This window comes from Castanea sativa, chromosome 2 (genome assembly GCF_040712315.1).
Source record: "Castanea sativa cultivar Marrone di Chiusa Pesio chromosome 2, ASM4071231v1".
Lineage (NCBI taxonomy): Eukaryota > Viridiplantae > Streptophyta > Magnoliopsida > Fagales > Fagaceae > Castanea > Castanea sativa.
Window position 1 is genome coordinate 31,532,114 of NC_134014.1, and position 20,207 is coordinate 31,552,320.

General features: G+C 36.0%; 1 protein-coding gene and 1 non-coding gene across 2 annotated transcripts; both read right to left on the minus strand.

The window, feature by feature from the left end:
- Positions 1–131: 131 nt before the first annotated feature.
- TRNAI-AAU (transfer RNA isoleucine (anticodon AAU)) lies at positions 132–205 on the minus strand. The gene has a single exon. It is a non-coding gene; the product is annotated as a tRNA-Ile (tRNA).
- Positions 206–497: 292 nt separating this feature from the next.
- On the minus strand, positions 498–824 carry LOC142625213 (egg cell-secreted protein 1.1-like). Its single transcript, XM_075798904.1, has one exon. It carries the CDS (start codon positions 822–824, stop codon positions 498–500), a length of 327 nt encoding a protein of 108 aa, XP_075655019.1.
- Between the last annotated feature and the right edge of the window lie 19,383 nt (positions 825–20,207).

Below are 20,207 nucleotides of genomic sequence, written 5' to 3' on the forward strand. Positions count from 1 at the left end.
GTCACATTAGCTCGGCCCAATATGTGTTAAAGTAGAAGGAAATAAAAAACAAACAAACTTGGCCCATTTATTTGTAGGCATGGAGCCCAGCTCAATTTAGAAATATATAGGTTTTATAAAAATAAAAAAAATGGCCCATGCAGGTCTCGAACCTGCGACCTTCGCGTTATTAGCACGACGCTCTAACCAGCTGAGCTAATAGGCCAGTTGATGTTAACTCGGAAAAATATAATAATAAACCAACAAGTAGTTTCTGTAATAGAAATTATCAATGAAAATTGATGCTCTACACATTACATACCCATATATAAGGACCTCTGATAGATCAACGCTACAAGCATCAGTAACAAACAAGACGACTTAAAACTAATGCCAAAACCATAATCTAGAAATTTAAAAAAAAAAAAAAACAAACAAACGAGACAAACAACTTTTTATTAGAGATATCAAATAAAGGAAGTGGAACTCTTGAGATAAATTTAGTGAAACTAGTCTTCTTAGCCCTCAATTGGTGAGGGTGGTGGCAATGTTTGAGCAATGGTATTATCATCATCGTCATTAGAAGCGTCACAAAAGCCAAGTAGAATATCACCTTCTTGCTCAGTGAAGCCAAGTGAACCCATCATGGCTGGCCAACACTCGTGATGTATAATCCTTATGGCATGACAACAATTGGGTCCAAGATAGGTCTCACCATTGAGGAAGAACATTATGACTTCTCCAGTGCATGATTGAAGCTCAAATAAGGAATCCCAACAGTTAGTCTGGTTGTCCAATTGTAAGCGAGTTGCTAAGTTTGAGTGATTGTTAAGAGGCCTTGCCATGGCTAAGAAAGTCATGGAAAATGCTAGAAAAAGTGTGAGAAAGAAGTTAGAAGAGTAGGCCATGAGATTGAAAGAGATAGAGAGATGGGATTTGAGAGAATGGTTGTTGGTATGTACTCAAATGGGGCTAGGATGGTTGTAATATATATACACGAATTTTTTGCATGAGAAAAATTAAAAGACTTGAACGGGTGCAGAAGTGGGGAGGCCAAGAGGTATAGCAACTTATAAGAGGAATTTAAACAGTTTAGATGTTATAGCATATGTAATGACCATCTACATTTAAGCTCTAGGCCTTTATATGAATGAATTGATTAGCATCATTTTTAAAAAAATTAATCAATATGTAAATTAATACAGAAAATGAGTTTACAGGCAATGTTGCTATGTTGATCCTAGAGTAGAGTTATTAGGAATATCATAAGTCACATAAATTGTATCGTTGTCCATTCAAAGTTCTTTTTTTTTATTATTGAAAAGAGGCCAGTCAAAGATTTTGATTGAACCAGAATTGGTTTGAAACAAATTCGTGATTACATTAAGTTCGTGGGCTTTTAGTGGGCTTAAGGCACCTTGGCTCTATCTGATCCACAATTTTTTTATGGTTCTTTTTTGGATCTCCACTCCATACTGTATCAAAATTTTGTCATAAAACCATCCCCCTTTCTTTTTTCGCTAAACTATCCTTTTTGGGCCTTCAATTTCATAACATACTAATTACCTTCTCAAAATCAAAAAAAAAAATCATAAGATGCAAAATTTCTCTATCCAAATTTTGAACCCAATACCTTTTTTTTTTTTGAAACTTGAACCCAATACCTTGGTACAGGAACATCGTTGAGTCTGAATTACACGATTAAGTAACAAATATTAAGACCCACTCTTTGCACATAAAAAGTATTGGGTAAATTTTCCTAACTACCCCTGAGGTTTAGACAAATACCAAGAAGGTCCAAAAGATTACAAAACTGATCATTTCAGTCTTTAAGTACAAACAGACTCTAACGCCGTTAACCTCAGTCCTCTCATCCCTTTCTCTGACTATCTCTCTTCTCTTTCTTGACTAATCACTTTCTTAGTAAAGAAACAAGGAAAGAAATGGGTCTATTTCTCAGTAAACTAGCAAGGAAAAAAAATGATTGAATGGATCCAACAATCAAAACGGAAAACACAAAACGAAAATCACAAAACCATCAAGAATCGTGACAAAAAAAAAATCAACCTCTCAACTCAAAATCCTAATCCAAAACCAAACCCAATAAATCAAAGCCTCTCTTAACCAAAAACCCAAAACATCTTTTCCTTTGCATTGTCTCTTTGCTCTCTCTTCTTCACGCTAGAAACTCTCTCTCTCTCTGTCAAGCTCAAGCTAGCCATAAGGTTTCAAACTCAACAAAGGACCAATAAGACAATCAAACACAAATCAACCCAAACAAACAACCATCCAACATCAAACTTCAAACATTCCCAAATCAAAAACATTTCAAAACAAAACCAAGACCCATAATAAAGATTGACCTAGCTACTGCCGTCCACCACGGCACCACCTATCACTACCCACTCATCCTCCTTAAACCCAAATAGTTCCAACTATCCAACAACATATGATTCACTGCCCAAACCCAAATCAACAATTTTTTTTTTTAAAACCCATTCCCATGATGGCGAAGACAGGAAGGGAGTGGTAGTACAGATCCAATTGATGGTAAGAGGAGGAAGGTGATTGCGAATTCTCCTTTAGAGAGAGCATTCTAGAATAATGCTAGACACGAATTGGATAGTAGAATTGTTAGGATGTTTTATACCGGTGGACTTCCGTTTCACTTTGCAAGGAACCCAAATTATCATAGTTCCTATGCATACGTTGCTATCGATAACATTCCGGGTTATATTCCTCCTGGATACAATGCCTTGAGAACAACACTTTTGCAAAAATAAAGAGCTAATTTGAAAGACTTTTGAAACCAATTAAGGACTCTTGGCTTGCAAATGGTGTAAGTATAGTTTTTGATGGATGGTCAGATCCACAAAGGAGGCCTCTTATTAATATTATGGCTACATCAAATGGGGGTCCAGTATTTATAAAGGCAATAGATGGGTCAAGTGAGTTCAAAGACAAACATTTTATTGATGGGGTGTTGAAGGAAGTTTAGACATATGTGATTTGATGTTAGGAACATATGTCAATTTTATATAATTGGCTAATCCTTTGACAAAACACACTTGTATTTGGGTAGATCTAAGATGTGTTTAATACTTCAAGAAACATGGTTTCAAGTTCAATTATTAAAGTCATGCAAGTTTGTCCAAGAAACAAGTGAAGAAGTGCTAATTCATTAAATCTTAATAGCTCCTCGATAGCTCTCGACAGCTAGGCTATCTGTCGAGACTTTTCAGCTTTTCTTTATCGCAACTAGATAGCTCCCAATAGCTACTTCGATCGATCGAGAAACCTTCTGGATGCTCGATAGCTTCTCGATAGCTCACAACAGGTCTCAACAGATAGCTATCTATCGAGGTATCTATTGAGAATTACGAAAATCAATTTTTCAGATTTAATTTCGGCCCATGCTTATGTATTTGTGTAGGGTTTCTCTTCTCTCAACCTTAGACATATATAAGACTTATTTTAGAGGTCGTCACACATGAGAATACAAGGAAAACACATGCAAAAGGTGACCGAAACCTTATTCTCTATAAAAGAAGCTATTGTGTCTTTGCGCCTTAAGGTTTTGTAACCAAGTGTTTCTTAATCTTCATTGTTGATGAAGTGAAGAACTTTGCAGCCAACATTCTTCTTCCTCAAGCTGGTAAGTGAGTCACGTACTAAGATTCTTGCAAAGGAATTAGTCACGTACTGGGATTTGTGCATCAAAAGGGTGGCGTTCATACATTAAAGAGGTCAGAGATTCTGAAGCGGTAGAAGTTTTCTACTGTAAGTTCATCTACGGGGATTAGTCTAGGGATAAAAGTTTTGTACTAGATCTAAAACTTCTCTTTACTATAGTGAATTGCTCTTCGGGAAGGTTTCCCCCAGATTTTTTACTGTGAAACTAGTTTGTTTCATTGGTTTTCTTGGGTCATCATATCTTGTCTTATTTACTTTTTTGCTTTATATGATTTTGACATGATATTGATGTTTGTTTATTTTAACAAGTTTTATTCATAATAAACCTAATTAACAACTTGGGTTTAAAACTTGTTAATTCTATCAACCAGACCCTAAATTTCCCAACAAAGGATACTATAAAAGAGATTGGACATAAAAAAGTTGACCAAGTCATCACTAATAATGTTAGTGGGATGAAGTTTGTTGGAACTCTTATTGAAGGTGAGTATCCCAAAATATTTTTGACACCATGTATTGTCCACACTCTCAATCTAGCTTTGAAGAATATTTGTGCAGCAAAAAACACTAAAAAGAATGAAGTTACATATGAGGAATGTAGTTGGATTACATGTATTGTTGATGATGCATCCTTCAAACGTGTTTTCATCATGAACCATTCAATGAGGTTGGCAATGTTTAATGAATTTTGTCCATTAAAACTGCTCCAAGTTGCTGATACTAGACTTGCTTTGGTTGTTGTAATGCTGAAAATGTTGAAGTTGATAAAAAGATGCTTTCAAGCCATTGCTATTAGTAACCAATGGGCTTCTTATAGGGAGGATGATGTTGGAAAAGCTCAAAAGGTGAAAGATATGATTCTAAGTGATCGTTGGTGGGATGTTGTTAATTATATCCTTGAATTTACAGCACCTATTTATGATATGCTACAAGCAGCTGACACAAATAGGTCTTGTCTTCCTCTTATGTATGAAATGTGGGATTCAATGATAGAGAAGGTGGAGGCAGTGATATATCAACATGAAGGCTTGGAAGATGATAAGTATAGCTCATTTTTTAATGTAGTGTATGATATACTGATTAATCGATGGATTAAAAATTGTACACCACTACATTGCTTGGCTCATTCTTTAAATCCTAAGTAAGTACTTTTATTTTCTATTTTCCTTAGTTCTTCCTTCTAGTAAAAAACACGTTTCATCATCTATATTTGTTATTTTATCTTTAACTAGGTATTACTCCATTGAATGGCTTTCGGAGAATCCAAAATGCATTGTTCCACATCAGGATCACGAAATTTCTATGGAAATGAGCAAGTGTTTGGAGCGATAATTTGAAGATGAGAATGAATTAAGGGTGGTGAAAGTTGAGTTTGTTGCATTTTCAGGAGGGAGGTTTCCTTCACTAGATGCCTTGACAGATACGTGGGCCTTACAACCTTTGGTTTCGTGACAATACCATGGCTCCTCATTACCAACGCTTCAAACCCTTGCTCTTACACTTCTTGGACAACCTTGTTCATCCTCATGTGCTAAGAGAAATTGGAGCACATACAAATTCATTCTTTCCTTAAAAAGAAACAAAATGGCTCCTGCACGTGCTGAGGATTTGGTATATGTGCATTCTAATCTTCGACTCTTGTCAAGGCGCAATGAGGAGTACGTAAATGCAGCAACAAAGATGTGGGATATTGCAGGGGACTATTGAAATGACAGTAACATATATGGAGAAGTTGGAATTCTTGAGAATGCTACCCTTAGGCCTGTCCACGGGTCAGGCCAATTCGGGTTTGGGCCTAAACCGAACTCGGCCCGTTTGGGTCGAGTGGTTGGATTTTAGACCGGTATTCAATCGAATAGTTGAGTCGGACCTGTTGCTTCAGGCCACCGGATGCGCAGGTCGGAGTTGTCAGTTAGGTAGGTTTTGGCCATTGATGGGCCCAATTTTTGGACTTCTATGAAATTTTGTTTAGTCCAATTTTTTCAACCCTTTTGGCCCAAATTAAGGAGTTTGGCAGTTTTAAAAAATTAGTTAGGTGTCATATTTCTTGAACTTTCCATAAAAAACAGATTAGGCCTCCCTTTTCCTTTTTTTTTTTTTTTAAACTAGCCTTCAAGATAAACTTAAATTAAGCAACTACTTCACTTATAAACCTATTAGGCCTTCAGAACATAAACTTCCTGGAAAAAATAACTCACCACAAGTCACAAAATAAGCCAATTTTCACCACAGGTTAAGCATAAAATATTTAGGACAAAATACCCCACCACAACACACAAAATAAACATATCAATATATATTGTAAAACCTAGACAAAGAGCACAACACAAGTAACAGTACACAAAATCCTTTTTTCACCACCTGTGACTTGTTAAACAGCCACATTGACTACCTGAAAATTAACACAACAAATAACCTGGACAAAATAGCAAAACAATACACAAAACATGTGTATTTCTAACAACCACACAATAAGTAATATTTCCAACAACAAATAAGCCAACCACATCAAGCATAAGCTACAGATTTATATTGCAAACCTTCCATCTATATATATATATATATATATATATATATATATATAATAGGTAAGTCATATAGACTGAGAAGGAAATTAGATTACTACAAGTTTATAAGGCAGTAAATCATAAGAAGACAGTAACCTTGCTGGCTATACAATATTCTCAGCAATAGAATTAATTACAATTATGAAATACCACAGGTATTTCAAAAAAAAAATAGTTTTTCCCAAGCATTAAATGACAAATACTCAAGAAAATAAGTCCATAACTAATAGAAAGAAAAACCTATATGATTCCTAGGATTTCTTTTCTATAAGCATTAAGACTAGTATTGTTAGAAAAGCAATTTACAAAAGAGCTTCCAAAATATTCCCAAAAGGCTACCTCCTTTACGAAATAAATGATTCCTCCTACAAAAGACATAAAAAATATTTAACAAATAATACATTACTACCAAATACAAGACCAAATAGAAAGAGCAGCAAGTTTATAACAGTAAGAGATCAAAGGCAATAGCATACCAAGTCAATTATTGATCTTCAACACTAATTAAGGGTCGTTTGCCTGAGCTAAAACCCAATTTGGAGTTGGTATTTGTTGATGCACTTGATGATGATTGTTGATTTAAAACTAGAAAAGAAAATGAAATAAATACAATATATTAAATTTTGTTTAAATACATGAGACATTCAATAATAATTAATAGACAATAAGTTCCAGAATTTAAATATATTACCTAAATCATGAAATTTATCCTCCAATGCCTCAACCTCATCCCTTGATTGGAGATGAGAAATTGGTACTGTGGCTTGAAGCCAATTTTGTGCACATACAAGGTTTTGAACCATGAAAGGAGAGAGAGAACTTCGAAATGGATCAACAATGCGACCTCCGGTGCTAAATGCCGACTCCAATGCAACAATCGAAACTGATACAGCCAGCACATCCTTACCTACTTTGGACAACATTGGGTACCTACTAGAATTGTTCTTCCACCACCCCAATACCTCAAAATTCACACCCCTTCTACCATCACAATTTTCAGTCAAATACTTTTCAACATCATTACTACAACCTATAGATTGCTCAGCTTCCAAGAAAATCTCATATCAAGAGTGAACCATCGCATATGGATCACTAACATCACCTACCATTTGTGTCCTCTCACTCCCACTTGGTTCTTGCACATTTGGGGAATTAACATAACAGTAAAAAGTATAAAATTTCATCAAAAGATCTTTCACCTTATCAACCATCACTTTCCCCACTTCATTCTCATAAATTTCAGAAAAAGAAAATTTCAAAAACCTCAATTTTTTTCGTGGATCAAGAACCACAACCACATACAAAAGATGATTAATTTTATCACTTTCCCCCCAATACTTCTCAAATTTAGTTTGCATGTTTGTGGCTGTGTTTTTCAAGAGTGTATTTTGGGATTTAACTAAATGAGAAATACTCTCCTAAATAACAAAGATCTCATCAAAAAAGGCATTTGAAGTAACATACAAAGAGCCAGAAAACTTTTTTGTTACATTGTAAAAAAGCCTAAAGAAAGTCACAAATACCCTACAATTTTGGAAATCACTCATACAAGGAGATCCCAAACCACCACTATCTTCCTTGGTCCTAAAGTATGATGAATAACCATCATCTTCAAAGTCCATTCTAAAGAATACTTTCTCAAATTTTTCAGCAGTTTTTAACATAAGGTAAGTTAAGTTCTACCTAGTAGGTACATCTAGACAAAGAAGACTCTTGGAATCCATACATAACCTCTCCATAAAACCCCTAAAAGTTTGATTTCTATTAGACGGGGACTACACATATCTCACAGCTTCAAGCACCTTAGCAACAGATACATCAATTTCTTTCAAACCCTCCCCAACAATGAGATTTAGGATATGGGCACAACACTTCATGTGCATGAACTCATTTTCTAAAACTATCCCATTCCAATATTCTGTTACCCTTTGCAAAAATTCAATTGTGGTTAAATTGGAGCTAGCATTATCCACTGTCAAAGTGAATATGCCATCAATACCCCACTCACGCAAAGACATCTCAATTTTTTTACTTATAGTCTCCCCCTTATGATCTTCAACTTGACAAAAATTTAAAATTCTCTTATGCAACTTCCAAGCATCATCAATAAAGTGACATGTGAGACACATATAATTCAAATTTTGAATAGAAGTCCATGTGTCCGTAGTAAGACACACCCTATAACCCTTCAAAGATCTCCTTAGCTTCTCTCTCTCACTATTATAAATTTCAATCACATCTCTAACCACAATTTGACAAGATGGAATATCCTTTAGATGAAACTTAGGTTGTAAGGTAGCTACATATTTCTTAAACCCATAACCCTCAACACACCTAAAAGGCAACTCATCAATTATAATCATTTCAGCTAGTGCCTTTCTAAATGCCTCACCAAAAAAGGTTGTTGACACAAGTTGGAACCCTTGATCTCCATCATTTTTGGGTTCAAAAGCTAAGGTTTTTTGCCCTTTATCTTCCCTATTAGGGTTCTTGGGACAGTTCATCATATGAGCTAACAAATTACTAGTACCACAACTCTTACTATCAGCATGATATGATTTTTTACAATAATTACATACAATCATAGTGACACCCTCATCTCCCTTTACTTTTTCATAATGATTCCAAGTTAAAGATTTTTTCCTACCATTGCCAGTACCAGTCTTACTCACTATGCTAGGTGGAACTGGGGGCAATTTACCATCAGTAGCTTCAGCTTGGGTTGCAGCAACAACCTCTTGGGTGGCAGTAGCACCATCAACTTGGGAGGCAGTAGAACCATCAACTTGTGTAGCGGTAAAACCATTAGCTTGTGTAGAAACAGAGGGAGCATTAGTGGAGGAATCCATGACCTAAAAAAATCAAATATAGATATTAGTAAACTAGAACAACAACAACAACACTTAATAATAATAATCACATAAACCAAAAAGGAAAATCTTTGATGCTTGAATCCAAATAACAGTATTCTACATAAAATATAAAACTCTAACATAAAACATAAAACAGTATCCTACATAAAACTAAACAGAACCCAGATTGGTGCTCAAAATGACGCTTGAAATTTCAATAAATAATAAAAGCAGAAACATTGGTGCTCAAAATTTATTAAACAAAGACAACAAACTAGAACAACAACAACAATTAATGATAATAATCACACAAATCAAAAAGGAAAATCTTCGATGCTTGAATCCAGATAATAGTGTCCTACATAAAACATAAAACAGTATCCTACATAAAACTAAATAGAACCCAGATTAGTGCTCAAAAAGATGCTTGAAATTTCAATAAATAATAAAAGAAAAAACATTGGTGCTCAAATTTATTAAACAAAGACAGCAAAACAACAACTACCACCACCACAACAACAGCATAAGTTATTCATCAACTCTAACAAAAAAAGAACAAAATCCCAACTTTTAACACAAAACACAAAGGGAAACAAAAATCATACCTTAAAGAAATCAGGGGTGTTGGAGTTTTGAATTTGAAGACTGAAAACCCCACTTGGACAACTTTCAATTCCTGAGTAAAATTAAAATAGGAACAAAATTAATCAAACAAATAAACAAAGAACAAAAAAAGTAAAATGGTTAGGATTTCAATTTTTTTTAGTTAGTGTTTCAAATTATAAAACTGGGGAGTTTATTTGACCTTTAATAGTATAAATTTTACTAAATAATAAAAGCAAAAATATTGAACACATCCACAACAGCTTAAGTAACATGCACCAACTCTAAGTCTTTAACATAATCCCAACTATGAACACAAAAAACAAAGGGAAACAAAAATCATACCTTAAAAAACCGTGGGTGTTAATTTCAAGTTTGAAGACTGAAAACTCCACTTGTACAACTTTCAATTCCTGAATAAAAAATAAATAGGAACAAAATTAATCAAACAAATGAACAAAAAACAAAAGTAAATGGTTAAGGTTTCGACTATTTCTAGTTAGGTTTCAAATTATAAAACCTTGGTGTTATTTGATTTTAACAGTGGATTTTCATAACATATATAATCAATAAGAGACTGGGAAAAAAAAAGATGAGAAAAGGGGAACACATACCCTAGGTTCAACCCATATGATCCGTGGTAGGGAGAGGAATGGCTACTGCTGGTGGCGGCAACGGCAGTGGCTAGGTGTGAACAACTTGTAGTGAGAAGCTAGGGTTTGGACCTTGGAGTAGAGAGAGGCGAAGTGAGAACTGAGAGTTTGAGAGTGTGGTTTGTTCATTAATGAGAAGACCGAAGATCAAAGCCTTTAAAGAGTGAAGATTGAAGACTGATGAAGAGTGATGAAGATTTCATATGGAATTGGTGAAGAGATTAGAAAGACATAGAGCATCTGTGTCTGAGGATTTGAGAGAGAGAGAGAAAGAGAGAGAGAAAGAACATGTGAGTCTGAGAGTGAGAGATATAAGATTGAGATGGAGAGACTAAGGTCTGAGCTTTGAGGCCGTGGATTTGGTGATTAGGTGAAGACTAAAGAGAGATTGAGGTCGTTGATCAACTTGATTCGATGAAGAGTGAGAGAGAGAGAGAGAGAGAGAGCGTGTGAGACTTTAAAGCCATTGGATTGTATTGGATTGGGATATGAGATTCAGAGGTTGAGTCATTGAGATATCTAATCAAGTATTTTGCCTTTAATTTTGATCGTTGGATTGTGATATTAGTTTTAATTTTAACAGTTGATTTGTAATTGCTCTGAATAAGTGATATGATGTCTCTATGCTAGTGCTGTAGAGTTTAATCATAACTGTTGAATTTGAATCTTGAATTGATTTAAACGACTGGATTTGAAATTAGGAACTTTTGCCCAAAAATGTGTGATCAAATGGTTCCTCTCCACTACACGTTACCCACTAACCAAAGCACATGAGGTAACTTATATGTTGTGAGTGCCTGAGGCTGAGTGGACTCAATGGAGACTCCTTTATGAGTTTATTTTACCAAGTATTCGGTCGATTCAGGTTATTCGGATTTTTTATTGTGTAACCCAAAACCCGAACCAAATAATCGGTTCCTCTTAAAACAGCATTCGTGACCGACCCATACATGCATTCGAATTCACCCGTTCAGGTCAGGCGGGTCAGATATTCTAGGTCACTGGACAGCCCTAGCTACCCTTACACTTGATAAGCCAGAGTTGGAGGCCATGGTTATTGAGAATGCTAGCACTAGTGTTACTACAAGTAAAAGTGAAGTTATTGATCTTAATAATGATGATGAGGGTTGTATTTAATTGTCTTGTTGATTATCTTTTTTCTTATTTCTTTTTTGTTTCAAACTTGTAGGTTATATTCAAATTTCATATTATCATGGTATGTTTTAGTTTCAAACTTGTGGGTTGTATTTAATATATGAACATCATGTTTTAGTTATAATCTACTATTGCTCTTAAATTTGGTATATGTTTATATAATGTGAAAAAGTATGCTTAGCAATATATAGAAAATATATAAATATATATATAATAATTTTTTAATTATCGCACCCCACCGCACCTGCACCCTACTTTTTCAAAAATTGCCGAGTCCTGCACTCACACCTGAATTCGAAAACACACCCGTGCTTCATAGAGTACAGCAAGATAGAAGGATCTTATGTCCTTGTAGAAAAAGTGCACATTCAAATTTTTTTTGCTATAGATGTACGAGTTCACCTAGTATCACATGGGATTTGTAGGGGTTATCAACCTTGGATTTTTCACAGGGAATTATTTCGTAAAAGATCATCAACTGCATCTCATCAAGAAAAAAACTACCCGAAGTAATTTTGGTATGTTGAAGACTAACTTGAGTACTAAATAGATGTTTTAAAATCGCTGCATTTATTTTCAAGTGTTCTATTGTTTTTTTTTTTTAAGAAACCAGACCAAGAAGCCTAGGATTTATTCAAAAGTAGAATTAATGAACATCACGTAAAACAAGAGGAGCAATGTCAGCAGGTAGGTCTTCCAACCACGCCTGAAGCCCCAAAAAAGTACTAGCTTTCTTTGCTAACGCATCAGTGACAAAATTACAAACACAACTAACATGAATAAAATCAACACATTGAAAGGCAGAGGCCTACACACGAATGTCATCTAGTATGTTCCCATAATTGGCTAGCTTGCCAATACCATTAAGAAGAGCATCAATGACTACGGCTAAATCACCTTCGACCAATTTCTAGAGCAAACTAGACTGCTCGCTGACAGGCCAAAGCTTCTAACTCTGCCACGGACTAAACAAGTGAGGTGGGCATGGAGAGCGCCCCTATAGGCACACTGCAGTTGTCATAAACAATCACACCTAATCCCGCCAGATTTGAAGACTGAAACACCATTGCATTAAAGTTAACCTTGTATGTGTTAGGTGCCAGAGGGCACCACTGATGCAAGGACTGAGGACAAGGAGGGACCACCTCATCAACTTGGGCTTCCAGATACTCCTGCAGAAGGCTACCTGTGCTGCTACAAATGCAAGCTACAAGTTGGGCATTTCCACCAAAATGCAATGCATTCCGCCTATTTTAGATACACCATGCTGCAATAACAAATATTTCAGCTTTGAACTCATCTCGGCATTGCATAAACCTGGATAAAAGCTCGCTGAAACTAGTAGCTTGAACTAGGACAGCTTGGTGGAACCACTCCAGAGATGACCACACACTAGCAATTTCCTTGCAAAGCTAGAGTGCATGTACATGGTCATTAGGGCGTTCTTTGTTAAGACATGCGTGATTCATGTTAGGAACATATGTCATCATGTATTGGCTAATCCTTTAACAAAATGCACTTTATTTGTAATTGGGTAAATCTAGGATGTGTTAAATGCTTCAAGGAACAAGGTTTCAAGATTAAGTGTTAAAACCATGCAACCTTGTACAAGAATCAAGTGATGAAGTGCTGGATTTTAAATCTCGATAGCTACTCAACAGCTAGTATCTATCGAGATTTAAAAAACTGTTCTAGCCTGAAGCTCGACAGTTGCTCGACAGATAAGGTATCTATCGAGAATTATAAAAATCAAATTTTCAATTTTGATTTCATTCCAATCCGTGAGTATGTGTTTAGGCTTTCTTTTCTCACAATTCTAAACATATATAAGAATTATTTTAAAGGTCGTCACAGCTGATGCACATCAATGCAAAAGTTCTTCACAAGCATATTGTGAATCGGAGACATATGCCCTAGTTCATCTTTCTCTTGAAGAAGCTGCTATGTTTGTACACCGTAAGGTTTTGTCACCAAGCAATTTCGTGATCTTCATCGTGTGATAAATTGAAGAATTTTGCAGCCAACATCCTTCTCAAGTTGGTAACTAAGTCGCGTACTAGGATCCGCGCATCTATTGGTTAGTCACGTACTGGGAGCCGTGTATTAACAGGAGAGATTGTCACTACAGAACAAGTCCAATTAGGTATTGGGGTAAGGGTTCAACTGTAGGTTGGTATAAGGTATTGCGATTCTTTTACTTGTAACCTCTTGTTGTGATAATAGTGAATTTTAGAGAATGATGACCTTAAAATCACCCGGTGGGGTTTTTGCCTTTGAGGTTTTTTCCATTCGAAAACAAATTACCTTGTCAACTTTATTTTTCACTGTATTTTATTTAGTTGGTGATTTGTTTATGTTGCCACGTATATTGCATGTTAATTTGATTTATTAATAAACTTGGCTAATTAATCAATTAATTCATCACAAGGGGGTCAATACATTCTTGGCCTATCATTCTTTACAAAGCTCACAAATAGCAGAAGTGGTGATATGGCGTCAATGCAGATTCTCCATTGTTGGTAGTGGATCATTATAGGCTCTCCACAAAAATGTTTGACTTTATTTGGAACCCAAAGCTACCAAAAACCCTTCCAAAACCTCCTTTGGTTATCCAGATTTGAGCTACCTGCAATGGAAATGGAATCATAGGATACAAGCAATTTATATGCACCACTAGTAGTGAACATACCCGAGGGTGTGTGAGACTAGGCAATGTGATCAGGGGGCACCGAAAGCTCAAGGGGATGCCCAAAATTATATCAGCTTCATGGGGTAGAAATAATTGCTTAACAACCTCATCATTCCACATGGATTTGTCCTAACCAATAAAGGGAGCTTACTTTTGAATCAACTGCCAATTGGGGTAGGGGTGAAGTGACATAGCGGCGAGCTTGATCTGGCAACCAATTGTCCCCTTTTATCCTTATTGCTTCCCCAGTCCCAATGTGCCAAACCATCCATTTGCGAATCACATCCCTTGCACTGAGAATACTTTTCTCATCATTAAACTTCTCAATTTCTTTGAACCCCAATCCACCAACCTCCTTAGCTTCACAAAGTCTATCCCATTTAATCCAATGGATCTTCCTATTACCACCACCATACCCCCACCAAAACTTTCGTATCATAACTTCCAATTCCTTAATCAAACCCTTAGGGAGCTTAAAGCAACTCATTGTATACATCAGGATTGTTTGTATGACTGATTTGATAAACACTTCTCTACCTGCCTATGATAGAAGTTTTTCCTTCCACCCTTGGAGTTTTTTCCACACCCTTTCCTTTAGATAAATAAAACTTTGTTTCTTGGCTCTCCCTACAAGGACCGGCAGACCCAAATACTTCTCATACTACCGAATAGCAGGACACCCAAAATATTTTGGATTCGGATCTACATATCCAGAGTGGTGTTGGAGCTTAAAAAAATATTAGTTTTGTCTCTATTTATTTTCTGCCCCGACCCTCTCTCATAGATTGCCAAAATATCAAGGATTTTCTAACATTCCTCTTCTTTTTTCTAGCAAAATAATTCACTCTCATCAACAAAAAATAAGTGAGATACCCTTGGTCCATTCTGACAAATAGATACTCCTTCGATGTGCCCATTCAACTCCGCTTTATGTTACAAGCTTTGGAGCCCCATAGCACACATAAGGAAAAGGTAAGGCGATATTGGATCACCTTGGCGTAAGCCACGTTCTGGCTTGATATATCCTACAGGTTGGCCATTAAGGAGCACAAAATAAGAGACAGATTTTATACAAGACATAATAAGTCTTACCAATCAATCTCCAAACCCCAAGTGTTGCATTGTTCTCTCCAAAAATTCTCACTCCACCCCATCATAAGCTTTACTCATATCAAGCTTAAGAGCCATATGACCCAACTTCCCTCGAGTCTTCCTTTTTAAATAATGTAACATTTCAAAGGCCACAAGCACATTATTAGATACAAGTCTCCCGGACAGAAATGCACTTTCAGATTGGGTGGTTGTTTTTATTCTTTGGATGATGATATTGTAGGCATTTGTAATGTATTGGTTTGGGCATAACAATCATTACTATTATATTTGACTATGGTAATAGTTCGTTAGTTTGGAGATTTTTTATTGTGATATTGAGGGCGTTTGGATCCGCCGTTTGTGCGTCTACGTTTTTGCTTTTTTTTTTTTACCCAGCAGCATATATGGACTTTTCAGCCATGAAGAGTGCACAAATGCACTGTTCATGGGTCCCACAAATTTCACTTTTTAACAACTTTTTCATTAAAAATGGGTCACACAAAACTATTCACATATTTAAAAATTATTTGCTACAGTGTTTTCAGTTTTCAGTTTTCAGTTTCAGCAAAATAAGTTCTATCCAAACGGACCCATTGTGTATTAGTAGAGCCAATTTAAAATAAAATAAAAAATTGTATTTGCATTATTAACCGGTTATAAACTGGTCATTAAAGGTGACTTTAAAACCTAGTTTTCAGGGGAAAAAATACTGGACTGCCCCTAAAGGTCGAGGTTTTTGTAGTGCGTGTACATTATGATGCCTTGCTTAGCAACAACTTTCACACTTCCTTTTTTCTTCGTCTTTTGTCACTGGTTGGATATCTTTTTTTTTTAATAATTCACTTGTTATAACAAGTAGAGAAGGGGATATGAAATTTAATCTTCCTTCATAAAAGAGATCAAGCAGTGTCATTGAACTACATAATTCTTGACTGGTTAGATGTTATCTAAGTCCTAGTTAGACTCATTATTGGTATTATAAGTCTGATCATTTGTTATTTAAATGAAATCTACTCAAATTTTAACCCCAAACAAACCAATATTGCTAGGCTCTACTTGTGCATGGATGCGATTCTTAATAATTGACCAAATGTATTGTAGGGGAAGGGTGTGATCTTGGGTCAATTAAGTTCTTAGTGCCAATAGTAACTCCATAAGCGAAAAAGAGATACATATACATTGAGAAAATAGATACTCACAACGGCCCTTTGTCATTAAAAACTTTAAAGCTTCAAACTTGAAAGTCTGTCCAATTGAGATCTTAGCTTAGAGTTGACGTGACTAGCTCTGCTTTGTAATTCTGTTTGGACCTGCTACTGCTAGTCCTTGTTTCTTTTGAACTAAAAAATTTCTGAGTTACCAAAAAGATTTTAGTCTAATTTAAGTGTACATATATATACCAATGAAACATATTTGAAGACATGAGATGCATATATAGCTGTCACAGGAAAAAAATTTTATTATGCAGTTCATTATTACATAGCAGACTAGACCACATCAAAAACCCCAACATGGACCCATGGAGCAAGACAAAGAGACAAACCCAATTTGCTCCAGGAAATATTCCATGTAAACACAAACCAATATAAAGCAAGAGAGGGACATGACAGTAACTGGAAAAGGACTAATAAACTGTCTAGAAACATCCTAACTGAGAACTTCGGAACTTCGTGTTACCACCTTTTATATATATTTGACCCCAATGTTTAAGCCTGAGGCAGCGGTGAGGCAGCAGGAGGAGCTATAGAAGGCACCAAGGCTTCTGCGTCACAATAACCTCTTAAAATATTGCCTTCCTTGGCTGTGAAACCGAGTGAAGTGAGCATGGCAGGCCAGCAATGATGTGTTATGATAGTAATGGCACGGCAACAATCTTGGCCAATATCAGTTTGGCCATTGAGGAAGAAAGTGACAATTTCATTTGAGCAAGATTTGAGCTCCAATAGAGCATTCCAACAAGGGACTAAGCCTTCACTGGTTTCAAGCCTGGCTGCAAGCCTGTGTCCAGGCTTAATGTACAAATCCCTTGTTGCAGTCACATTTGTCACTGCTAAGAGACATGCAAGGGACAGTAACATAAACACAATTTGGCTAGCCATTGGAAAATGATATGTGTGTACGTGTTCAAGAGAGAGAGGGAGAGACTGAGAGATACGTAGAAGTTGAGAAGTGGGAGGCCATTTATAGAGCTGGTGATGAGGGAGAGGAAAGGATTGAGGGAGCTTTAACCATTGCATAATGATAATGGGGTTTAATTGTATTAATCAAATGGAATTAATAGCAGATGATGGGTTTCTGTAACTTCCATTGATCAAATTAACAAGATTTTAGGAAGCTGAAAGTGCATCTAAGTTTTCTAGAAATTTATGTCAAGTGATGGCTCATTTGTGAGAAGCTTAAGCAACTTCTTCTACCACATATGTAGCCCTTAAACTTGTAACGCAAAATTTTTCCCATTGCCTCTCTTTTTATGGCTTTAGGAAGGATTATAGTTCAAGACTTCAAGCATTTATGGACTACAAAACCGTTTAAATCTGCTGATTGGACATCAAAGTTGTGCTTGGCTACCTTCTCAACAAAAAAAAAAAGTTCTGCTTGGCTTTTTCTCTTCTTTTTTTTTTTAATGGAATATTTGCCTTTGTTCATTAACACAACTTGCATCAGTGATTACATATATTGACATAATCTCATGTTTGAAATCTTTACTAAATGAAAGTTTGATAATTTGGTTAGAAGAGCCACTAACATGATTGGATGATAGTCTTTGAGAACAAAGTACATTGTCACATTCTCTACTAAATGGAAATTAATTTGACTATCGTTTGGAGATTAAAAAAAAATAGTGATGGAATGGAAGAGGATCATTTTAAAATCGATACTTTCTATTTCAAAGAAAATGAAGAGGATCATTTTCCGCAAGCAATTTGTTGGTATGGGATAGTTGTGGCGGTGACAATAATCCAACAATCTCGTGTTGCGTTAATATAAAGAGTAATGGTGATGCATGAAATGTTAATACTGCTAAATTTTGTGTGATTGTATTCTCCCTGTGAAGATTGAATTCGGGAATTGATGCATTGGATGCTTGAAAAACTTAATCAAAATTTTTAAATAAATCCCTTCTTGATCTAAACAAAAAGAAAATCAATTTTGTTCATCCCCAAATTTTAACTTTAATAAAATCCCCCGTCCAAATTCCAAACATAGCATTTTTTTTTTTTTTTTTTGAGTAAACATAGCAAAAGTTGGTTAAAAAAACATTTGACTTAAAAGGCTCAAAGTGTCATGTTAAGAGAGGCCTAATAAACTTATCTGGACTCCAAACAACAAGGGTGACTTCACAGTCAAATCAGTATACTGGTCAGCTCTGGACTTGGATAACTATCTGCCTTAATCCAAGCTCCCTTGGAAATGACTATGGAATCTCAAAGCCCTGGAGAGAATGAAGGTGCTGCTTTGGAGGATAGGCACCAATAAACTCCCAACTAAGAAGAATCCTTGCCAAAGGATGCTAATACAGGATTCATGTTGTGCTTTACGTAAACATGAAATTGAATCTCCTATTCATCTCTTCATTAAATGCCCCATAGCCAAGGTGCTCTGGCACTCCTGCTATTGCAGCTTAAAGCCTGAGGAACACTCAATTCAATCCCCTGAATCCCTCATCAAACTAATCCTTGATCCACCTAAAGCGCCCTGAGGAAGACCAGTGGCTTATTCCCCTTAATATGGCTTCTATCTTGGATGAAATTTGGTTCCTTAGAAACCAATTTCTTTACAAGGGATCTTAGATTGATATCCAAGCTGTAGTAACCTACATCCACTGAAAGTTTGTTGAATTCTCAACCTTGTTTGCAGTTGAGAAACCACTTGTAACTCATCTAGCACAAGTAGTCTCTCAGCTGTCATGGACTCCTCCTCCCCCTAAGGAATGGATAAAAGTCAATGAAGATATTGCAATATCAAACAAAGCCGCTGCTCTAGCAGTCATCTCCTGCAACTATAAAGGTGAAGTTCTTAAATTTTAGACCAAGATCATTCCTCCCTGCTCTCCACTTCTAGTAGAAGCAACCACCATCCTATGGGCTGTGCAATTGGCACTTTCTGAAACATGGGACCAAGTCATTTTTGCAGGCAACATTAAGGTCTGCTTTGACTCCCTTTCCCACCCCCCCCCCCCCCCTTTTTTCCAGCGCCAGATTGGTCCATCAGCAATATCATCACCAACGTATTATGTCTTTCTGAGGCTTTTAGTAGTTTTTCCTTTGCTTGGGTTAAAAGAGAGTGTAATCGAGTAGCCCATATAAGGCAGCTAGATTGTCTCTTACTTCCCTCGAAAGTTTTTGTTCATAATCTTCAATAAAGATTGAAGATTATCAACAACAACAACAACAAAAATGTTAAGAAATACATATGGTAACGCCTCGTATTAGTCTCTGAAAGATTATGTTGAAACGAAGGAGTCAACTTAAGAATGAGAGACATATAAGGGCTGTTTGGATTTGTTGTTTCCATAACTCATAACTCTGTTTCCATCACCCATAACTCAAAATATACGAGTCCCACAAAAAAAAAAAAAAAAAAACTTTGTTTTTAAGTTTTGTTTCCATCACTTAATTCTTGAATTTTTTAGTAATGAGTTATGGTAACTGAAAACACATTTTAGGTGTTTTCAAGTTATGGAAACAAAGTTTTGATCGCATTTTAGTAATTAAACACACACTGAGAGTCCCACGGTCAGACCTTTTGCTCTCTCCAACACACGTTATCTTCTTTTCTTTTTCTTTTTTTTTTTGTCTTTCACGCTGGGTCTGGGACACACCTCTCTGCTATTCTCTTCTTCTTCTTCTTCTTTTCTTCTTTTCTTTCCTTTCCTTTTCACGTTGGTTTCTAGGTTTGGTTGCAAAGGGTTTTTTTTTCTTTT